This window comes from Coturnix japonica, chromosome 8, assembly GCF_001577835.2.
Source record: "Coturnix japonica isolate 7356 chromosome 8, Coturnix japonica 2.1, whole genome shotgun sequence".
NCBI lineage: Eukaryota > Metazoa > Chordata > Aves > Galliformes > Phasianidae > Coturnix > Coturnix japonica.
In genome coordinates this window covers 1,212,327-1,221,606 of record NC_029523.1, presented here as the reverse complement: position 1 = coordinate 1,221,606, position 9,280 = coordinate 1,212,327, and the positions used below count along the sequence as shown (strand labels likewise).

The 9,280-nt window shown below is 39.2% G+C and overlaps 1 protein-coding gene across 1 annotated transcript in view; it reads left to right on the top strand.

Annotated features, from left to right (window-relative positions):
- Positions 1 to 238: 238 nt before the first annotated feature.
- The window catches only part of AKNAD1 (AKNA domain containing 1), a 20,458-nt gene continuing 11,416 nt past the window's right edge, over positions 239 to 9,280 (top strand). The window contains exons 1-15 of the mRNA XM_015869337.2: positions 239 to 280; positions 455 to 1,369; positions 2,433 to 2,550; positions 2,650 to 2,801; positions 2,912 to 2,971; positions 3,437 to 3,570; positions 3,905 to 4,040; positions 4,699 to 4,856; positions 5,306 to 5,399; positions 5,974 to 6,077; positions 7,350 to 7,432; positions 7,714 to 7,827; positions 7,916 to 8,026; positions 8,908 to 8,989; positions 9,188 to 9,257. Coding sequence (XP_015724823.1) covers positions 239 to 280; positions 455 to 1,369; positions 2,433 to 2,550; positions 2,650 to 2,801; positions 2,912 to 2,971; positions 3,437 to 3,570; positions 3,905 to 4,040; positions 4,699 to 4,856; positions 5,306 to 5,399; positions 5,974 to 6,077; positions 7,350 to 7,432; positions 7,714 to 7,827; positions 7,916 to 8,026; positions 8,908 to 8,989; positions 9,188 to 9,257 — 2,373 coding nt within the window. The remainder of the gene's footprint in view (positions 281 to 454; positions 1,370 to 2,432; positions 2,551 to 2,649; positions 2,802 to 2,911; positions 2,972 to 3,436; positions 3,571 to 3,904; positions 4,041 to 4,698; positions 4,857 to 5,305; positions 5,400 to 5,973; positions 6,078 to 7,349; positions 7,433 to 7,713; positions 7,828 to 7,915; positions 8,027 to 8,907; positions 8,990 to 9,187; positions 9,258 to 9,280) is intronic.

Sequence of the window (9,280 nt, the reverse complement as noted above, 5' to 3'; positions counted from 1 at the left end):
ATGGGAGTCACGGCACGGCAGGACGGGGCGGGCACAGGCTGAGCCCCGCAGCCGGAGCGGCAGGTGGCACCGCACGGCGCGGGTGGGAGCAGCAGACGCAGCTCGGGAGCAGGGAGCTGTGAGGTTCTATCTGTCTGCTGCCGCTGCCCGCTGGTACGAAGGGATCCAGCTCTGCCGCAGCTCCCGGCACAGCGCAGCGCTCTGCTGCCAGAATGCACCGAGCGTGAGCTGCTGGGGGATGAGGAATAAGCCGAATAACGGGGAGCAGCGGGCCGGGGCGGTGAGTGCGTTTTCTTCTCGCAGAGCTGCTATAGCGCAAGTTTCGTTACCTTCCATTAGCACCCTGGTCTCCTATCAGCAGGAGGACTATGAAAGAATAACCCACGCTTACCTGCACTGCACTCCATTCTCCTTTCACAGCACTTTTGGCACCTGTCCCTCTTGGTCTCCATAGCAGCACAGACACCATCTCAGTGCACCCAGCCCATGGGTGGAAGCCCCAATGAGCTGTTCAGTTTCAAATGAATTAAGCTACATCACAGACACAACGGACGCAGAACAAGATGATTTACCTTGTGATGGAGATGGGGGAATAGCCTGCAAATATCACAGCAAGTCAGATCAATTGAATGGCTGCACTTGTATCGTGTGTATTTCTGATTCTTTAAACTTACCCTGCTCTGGAGATAACAGAAACGCATCAGCAAATGATGACATTCATGTACAAGATGAAGGTGCCTTTGACTGTAACACAGGTACCATCAGGACAGTCAGAAGTAAAGCTGGAATAGCTGGAAGTGAAGTGTCCTTCACACAGGCATTACCAGCTGGTGGTAGCCAACCAGATGGCACAGACCCTCCGAGTCACTCAAACATGTCCCATGTCCTTCTGCGTCATTTTCCTATGGGAGAGTTGATGAGCACATGGCAGTTTATTGAACGTGAGACTATACCAGAAACATCCCTGACTGAAAGTATTGACGAAGCCACAAACAAACATGAGACTTCTGAACGTGTCAAAGGCCCTTCAACGGGTGAACAAGAGGCAGCCAAGTTTGAAGAACACCACTTACAAAGGCTCAAAGCAGTGAATATCTTTCAAAACACAGAACAGAGACGCATGCTTAAGAAATCAGTTTCTTCTCATGAGCTCATAGAAGACCAAGGTGAAGTTCAGAGTCGTCAGGAAGGCCATAATGAAGTCACTTCAGAAATGAAAGTACCAGAAATGAGTGAGAATAAGAAATCAGTTCCCACCATTAAAAGAACAAAACCCTTCCCCAGACTGCTAAATCAATCAGTAACTGGCAACAACGTCCTAGAAAATCAGGAAGAAATGAGCATTCCAGAACCATCCCAGCAGCGAAAGGTAATTAAGATGCTTTAAGAATTTAGCGAAGTCTTAACACAAAAGTAAAGAGCAGTGCTTATAATAAAAAGGTATTCTGTGTTAGGTCACCTCTCACTGTGCCTGGTTCATGCAGGCACTCAACAGCCATCAGCAGGGCAAGCGTACCACTATCAATAGGCACGTGGACAAACTTCTGTGAGGCAGAATCCCCATGGAGCTTTCATTACCAATTAACAGTGCTCTGCTGTGCTGTTTCTGATGGCAAATCATCCTGGCAAATCATTAGGAAGTTCACTCTAAGCAGTTATTTCCACTGTTATACAGAAACGTTGTCATTCACTGGAAGTAGTGTAAATGGGAATTTATTCTTGAAACATTTTTAATCCCCTGCCTGTTCTTACATTGAAGAATACAAACACTCTCCAGCTGTTCAGCCCAGCATCCCCTGACAGGTCACTTTATTTCTGAAGGTTTTGCTCCATAAGGAGATTTGTCTTACATCAAATTTTAAGATTTCTCTTACAGTAGTAACTTCCTGTTAAGATTTGTGGTAATTAGATAAGCACTTCTTAATGCCATGCCCTGCCACTGAGTTCACTCACAGAGCTATACAGATGCTTAAGTCCTTTCCTGGGCTTATCCCTTCATAACCTGTTCAGGATGGAACAACTTCTAATACTTTTCCCTATTACTTCTTGATGGTATATTTAGATGTGAATGCAGCACGCTGCCATCAAGAATCCTACTGATCTCCTGAGATACAGTCATCAGATACAGAAGTCCTCCCAAGAAGACTCTCATTTCATTTTCTTATTTCCAAGGCTCTGAACTATTTTCTCACCTTTATAATATACTTCCCATTTACACAAGTTTTTAAATTCAGATTTTCAGAACCCTGAGTTGCATATTTCAGTACATGCACAATGAGATACTACGCAAACCAAAATCAAAGCAAATTGTATGGTGCGGTTATAACAAACTTCCCATTAACTTCAGAAAGCTGTCCTACACATTTCTAAACTTGGTATTGTCCAGAGCATTCTGTGTGATTTTTCTCTAACCAAGATTCTCACTTTGACAGATACTTCCTCAGTCGGGTTTTCCAAATGCAGGATTTGCCATTTACTCAGGAGCCCCTGAGGACTCTACAGCAAACACCTGTGTCCTTCTACAGCCTGCACATGGTTTGTCTGAACCAAGTAAGCGTGAAAAACTAATTTCAAGTAAACCAATAGCACTTTTGGGTGGAAGGTTTTGGCAAGCAGTCTAACTAACACATTTTCTCTTGCATTTTGTAGGACTGCCGTGTGGGACAACAACATCAGCACTTCCAGCAACTCGCACAGTAGAAATACGCTGTTTAAATGCTTCTAATTTACTGCCCGAAACAACACAAGGAGAGAAGATGTCTCAAATACTAAAGGATCAGACAGATCAACTAAAAACGAAAGTAAAGAGCTCTGTTTCAGTATCTATTTCACATTGATTCTTAAGTTTTACAGTAGTATGGCGCGTTTGTTTTTAACAAACAATATATAAGTCTGGTGTTTTCTCTTACAGGTGGAAGACTTCTCTAAACACATGACCAGAGAGACATCTCTCTTACAAGAAGATTATCTGGTAAATTACCACCTGTTCAGTTATCAGAAGTGTACTTCAGCTGGCTAACAGACTTCAGTTTTCCTGGCAGGGTACTCAGTGCTTTTCTCAGACAGACCTTTAAAAATAATCTTGATCTGAGTCTCAGATTTAAACTGAGTTTAAGAAGCAAAAATGGAGGAGCTCAGTAAGAGGCTCATTTCTTAAATTTAAAGATTACAGTTGGGAAGTACTTAGTGAAAGGCCTTAAGTTGGCATAGAAATCACTATCTATGATAGTAGGGTGGTACATCTGAAGCGTGATTGAGTATTTTACTTCTAAATAACCAAGCATCACAGCATGCTGGATAGCTATAGATAAAATTGAGAGCTGCAGCAAAATTCTTACTAATATCACTGCCGATACATCTGTCTCACATAGCAAAAGTAGATATTAGTATGTCTTACTAACAGTAACATCATTTACTGTTGAACTTATTGTTGAAGGTTCTAAATCAATTGAAAACACACCTTGATGCCTTGGAAAGGAATTATTTAACTGCTAGAGAGGAGCATCGTAACTTACAGCTGCAGTGCTACAAGGACAAGTCTACCGGCATTGGAGAATTTGATCCTGAAAGGTTTGAAGATAAGCACAAAGTACTTCATCAGCATATTTTCCATGTTTTAAAGCATCTAACCACTATTACTTCAGCCATTTGTGCTTTTCAGAGGTGAAATCATTATCTTAACATTACACAGGGTAAGCTAGAAGGTACTTGGCCGAAATCCATCTCATGCTTTACATATCCTTGTTATAACAAGGATATCTATTTGATTAATTCAAGCATTTAAAAGAGACTCAGTGAACTCCATTTCCTTCTTCCCTCTATTAACTGTTCATTGCAATGCCAAATATGGTTGCCATAGTAAGAAACAGAAGTTTAATTAGCTGTGTATTGTGATTGATTTTAGAAAAGTAGAAGGGGAAATATTTAGACTTGGCACGCTGCTTGAAGACATCCAAGAACAAGCTGACGGCAGCAAGCACAGATGGGCTCCTTCGCTTACTTCCTGTGGATCTGCCCATTCATCCTATCGTCTTTGGGAGGTAACTGAGTTTAATCATTTAAAGACTGCATTACTCCATTCTACTGCAGAAAATCAGTGTGGTTAATGCATGTTCTCCTCTAACATTTGTAAAAGCATGATGCTTTTGGATAGCATGTTACTTTGGAAAAACTTCTTGCATGAAGTTGTAGCTTAATTTCTCATTAGTTGCAACAAAAACTTAGTATAAATGCAGCTGCACTGAATAATTTAAGTGTTAGCTTCAAAAACATTCATTTCAAAGTGGGGGGGGGGGGGAAAGAGCAAACTATTTTAAGATATACAGAGCTGCCTGGTTCTGCAAATCCACAACTGCAATTCAGCTGGAAGAAAGATGACTTTGTCCCTGATTTTTGAACTGCAGAAATGCTAGAAAACTAAATATTCTGCTACAGAAAATGGAGTTTACTGTTAAACATAGTAATATTTTGTCCTGGATCATAAACACATGGGGAAAAAAAAATCTAATTAGCTCTCTACAAAACAAAAGATAAATATCTCCATACTCCATATCTTAGTCTATATCATACTCCATATCTTAGAAGTCATTTTTTCCTCTGAATCTCAAGTAAGACATAATTAGATAATGCAGGCTGGTACAAGTCATCTACTTGAAATACTTTGACTGAAAACTGCTGTCCTGGGGTTAATTTGTACAGAGCTCAGCACTTTCAAGTGTTACTGACTCTCCTGAAGAAAATGCATTTCTTCCCAAGAACAATGAAGGAGAAAATACAAGCCAGACAAGTTCTGTAACCCTGCAGAAAAACACCCGCTTCTCTTTACAATGTGAAAGGTGCCATCTTCGGATTCATACGTAAGTACAAAAAACTTACACAACTACTGGAATTAGCACAAAAAATTGTTCTGTAATCATATGCTGATTAGAACAGAAAGTGACGATGGCTGGAATAGCTGAAAGCAGGTGGAGTGCTCCCAGACGCAACTTCTCAGAGAACCCTAAGAATTCCTTCGGGGCCAGCTCTCCTACTCTGAAGCCAAAACACTACCACCATCATTAGTAGCTAAGAGTTACATCATACCTCTGTATAAAACAGACTGCAGCCACGCTAATTCAATATATGAATGACTAGATACAACACAGGATCACAACAAAACATTTGCTTATATTTGTGTGGGATTTTACACTAAAAAGAACACACATGTTTACATAATTAACCACCAAAACTTCAAACAACTCCAGAGTACCTGTGCTCCTTTGCAAGCATCTCATGAGATCAAATGTTTTCCTCTTAACCAATTAAGGTTACAGAAGAGAGCTGAATCAACTTACAGAAGAGAAATGGATCCTCTGGGAAAAAGCTGTCTGCTAGCAAGCAAGTGTTCTTCAAGTGAAATGGTATGACAAGTTCTCATATTCATTCTAGTTTAGGTGAACGTATTCATCTTGCAGATAATTTATGAAATATTTTTTCCTTTAGTTTTTGCACAGTGTGAAAGCTCAGCTTTGGAGATGCTACAGTCATATAACTTGGATTAGTTTTGAAAGAAAAAAAAAATGGAAGGGACAGAGTATTTTGAAACCATGTGATGAAGCTTCTCTTAGGAAAGACTTAGCTATGTTTACTAGCCTGCTTTTATTACCTGCTCAGAATGCAAACATCCACAGGCAATTGCCTTAAAATTACAAGGTTTTGTAGGCAAGCAATAACAGAAGGAGATGAATATGTGTTAATCTTCAACACTACATGACAATGTTCTGCATTCCAACTTTAGAGATTAAGAAGTATTCCTAAGTTTTCCAGTTTCCTTTACAATGAGAAAGGTAATGGACCAAACCGTAGATCTGATGGCAACTAGACAGCCAGAAGCTGTGCAGAACTGATGTACACTTGATGCTTCTGTTCACACTGTGTGATGTGTACAGTAATATGAACAAAACACCAGTTTGTTTTACCATCTGTGCACAACAGAGATTCTCTCCACCTGAAGGAAAATACGAGGCTGAAGGTCTTGGATTCCATACTCAGGGTACATTAAGTCCAAAATATAGTGCCAGTGAAGAGAGTATGAAGGGGTAAGCATTTGTGTTTTGGCCAGGTACAGACACTTCTCTTCAGCTAAATGAACTGATAGCTGCATGTGCACAGTATGCTTCTATTCTGGACTCCGCTCACTGAGTATTCTTCTGATAAGTATGAAATGCAAGGATGATCTGTTTTCTGAATTATTAGCAGTTCATCACATACGATATGAGATATGAGACCACTGGAGAAAGGGAATAACATCCATCCATTTATTTTTTAAAGACAGGATTATTTTCCCTTTTCAAGTAGCCCACCTAAACCATATAAAGCTTAAACAACACAAACTCAGTTTAATAAAGTACGAACATAAATTTACTCTTTTTTTTTAGTGATAGATGATAGCAAAGCATTCAGCAACAACAACAATAACCTCAAATATTTGTAACGAACTGATCTGGTAGTCTTGAAAGGAGAGCACATTGGTACCTCCATATATATTTTAAGTGCAAGGGTCAATCAGTCAAGTTTCATTTACAAATTCATCAAGGTGCTAAAATAGTTCCCTGTGGCTCATTTGGGCTTTAAAAATTTCCAAAATCTCCATCCAAAGTTAGTTCTTATAACAACATTCAGCATGGAAGATAATCATCATCATGCTAGTATGCTAAAGAAGGCAAGCATAAGAGAAAAATGCTGACGGACTGTTTACTGAGTAGATGCTAATACTTACCTAGTAAAATTCATTTAGCTTGCTTTCTTCTCCCTCTGTCAGGGAAGGAAAAACAGATCAGTCTTAGAAACTTTTCCATGAGCAGGAATACCATAAGTGAAAATACGTATATCAAATACTGCTAACTATCATCTTCACTCTTGTTCTGTCAGAAAGTACATTACAAATATTCCTCCAGATCCCCAAAGGCTGCAAAACTGAAACCTCAATAGCTCAGTTACTAAGAAACCATATCATCCTTACCATGGATAATATCTTGATACAGCATGTGTAAGAATCTCTACACAGAGAATTTTATACTGGGCTGTTTTTCAAAAGAGTGTCATTATTTTAGGCTATGCTTAACAGCTCTGATAAGGCAGAGTCTTTCTGTCAGAATGTATCCTTGAACAAGAAGTCATGGCTTTGCAATTATCTTTTAATTTAAGCTTCTATTTGCCACCTTCTTGGGTCGGTGAGAGTGATAAGAGTTCTTCCTGTAAGTAAATCTGTTCACTTCTCAGTTAAGCTATCAATCATTAATACATTGGTAAGGCTCATCATAAAGGTATTATAATCTAATTGAGATACCATTCCATTTTCATGCTCCAAGAAATAACATCCAGGAAAGGAAAACTGGAATACAAACCATCTTCTTTCTAAGAAAACCAACTGATTTATCAGATACAAATCTGAGTAAGTAGCAACAAGACACCAAGATCAGAACTGTTTTCCTACCTACTATTCAGTTCTAGCACTGAAAATAACAGCAAAAATGTGCATTTGAGGTTTTCAGTTAGAGCTGAAGGCCATTAACAACTTAGAGGCCACCTGTAAAGTAGATGGAAAAATACTTCAAACTGCAGAATTGTTACTGACTGTGAAGGGCTTAAATTATTTAGCTAAAGTTATATGACTTAGAGATGCAAGCCAAAACCTCTGGTATTTCACGTTTTTCCTGTATTTTTGGATTTTAGGCAGTGATTCAGAAGCTCTCTCAGCCTATTATTCTTATGGTTCACAAACTGAAGAATTTGTGAAATGTGGAAGTCACAAAATACTCCATACAAGACTACATAGAGAGAGGAAAGGTATAAAGATTGCAAAGATACCAAAACCTACACAAAGTTTTGTTCTTTACATCATTCCAATTGTTCAATGATCTGTCTTTGTTTTCAGGGTTTAAATGCAGATGCTCCAGAGAAAGCCCAAATCCATTTAAATTCATGAATTACCAGGAGTCTGTTCAGTCCTGTGCTCCACATGGAAATAACAACTCTGGTTCAACTTGTAAGTATGACACATTGCTGAAATCATTTTCCATTACGAGCCAGATTTTTAAGAGCAAAAATATACAATACATAGTACATGTATCAGGCTAAATTTCATTCAGCACGAGCAAGCTACAGCACTTCAGCTAAACAGCACGAGTGCAGATCCTGGAGTGAAGTGAGCAAACCCAACATTTACACACCTACACAAGTTTAATTCTTTGTGCTGCCTTCTGTACTGCTTTTTGACAAGTCCCATATTTCACTATCAACAGTAACATCTCCAGTTTTCCAGTGCCACACAGAACAGCATTAAAACTGGCCATTATTATGCCAACCTTTTCATTACTAGCTACAAGTATTAAACAAACAAGTATTAAAAGGAAATATCAGCTCTGTACTGTAATCGTGTGTCATACACCAAAGTCAAGGACTGCCTGGTTTTTAATACATAGAACATCCAGCTTCTAAAGTCACTTCTCTGTTAGACTTCGTACTTACTACTTACTACTGAAGGCAGGAAAGTTTCTAGTTTTCAACAGTGAGCAGAAAGTGCAGGTGAGCTATTTCTCTATTAAGAGAGAAAAACTGCATCAAAGTGGTACTGATATCATTATTAGGACTGGGATTATGTCATTATGTGACACTTGCTCCTGGAGTCTTTTGAAGTTAAGAAATACAATAGAAATCTGCACATCACTTGTTAAAGAGCTAAACTCAACCCAAAAAGGGAAGGCAAGGAAATGTTTTGGTCGCATTTACATAAATCCTTAATATGTTCAAATTCTTAGTCAGTAGTGTTGCAAAGTTAAGTTTTATGCTACCCAGAGAAAGATGTTAGATGTATATAACATTCCTTCTCTTTGCTTTTATTTTGACACATGGCTTCAATGTCCTAAGCTTATTCACAGAAGAGAATCCTCAGTCAAAAGGCTCAAACAAATCAACAGCCTCCTGAACCCATCAAAAGACTTCCTGAAAGGTAAGCTACAACAACTACACTGTGCTTGCATTGTGACAAAGAATGCCATTATTAAAGGTTCAGCACTGAAAAACATCATCGTATCATAAGCAGGGGCAGTGCTTGATCTTTTACAGAGCGTGCTATGTTTGAGGCTGATGAACCCTGCTATTAAAACAGAGATGATGAAATTATCCTTTCACATTAATGCTTACCCAGCAAGAAGTCTGCTCGAAACACAACTGCAATCAACACCAGAAACAGAAATGCCAAGGATTTCAACATAAACGTAAGACTTGCGAGTAAAAATTA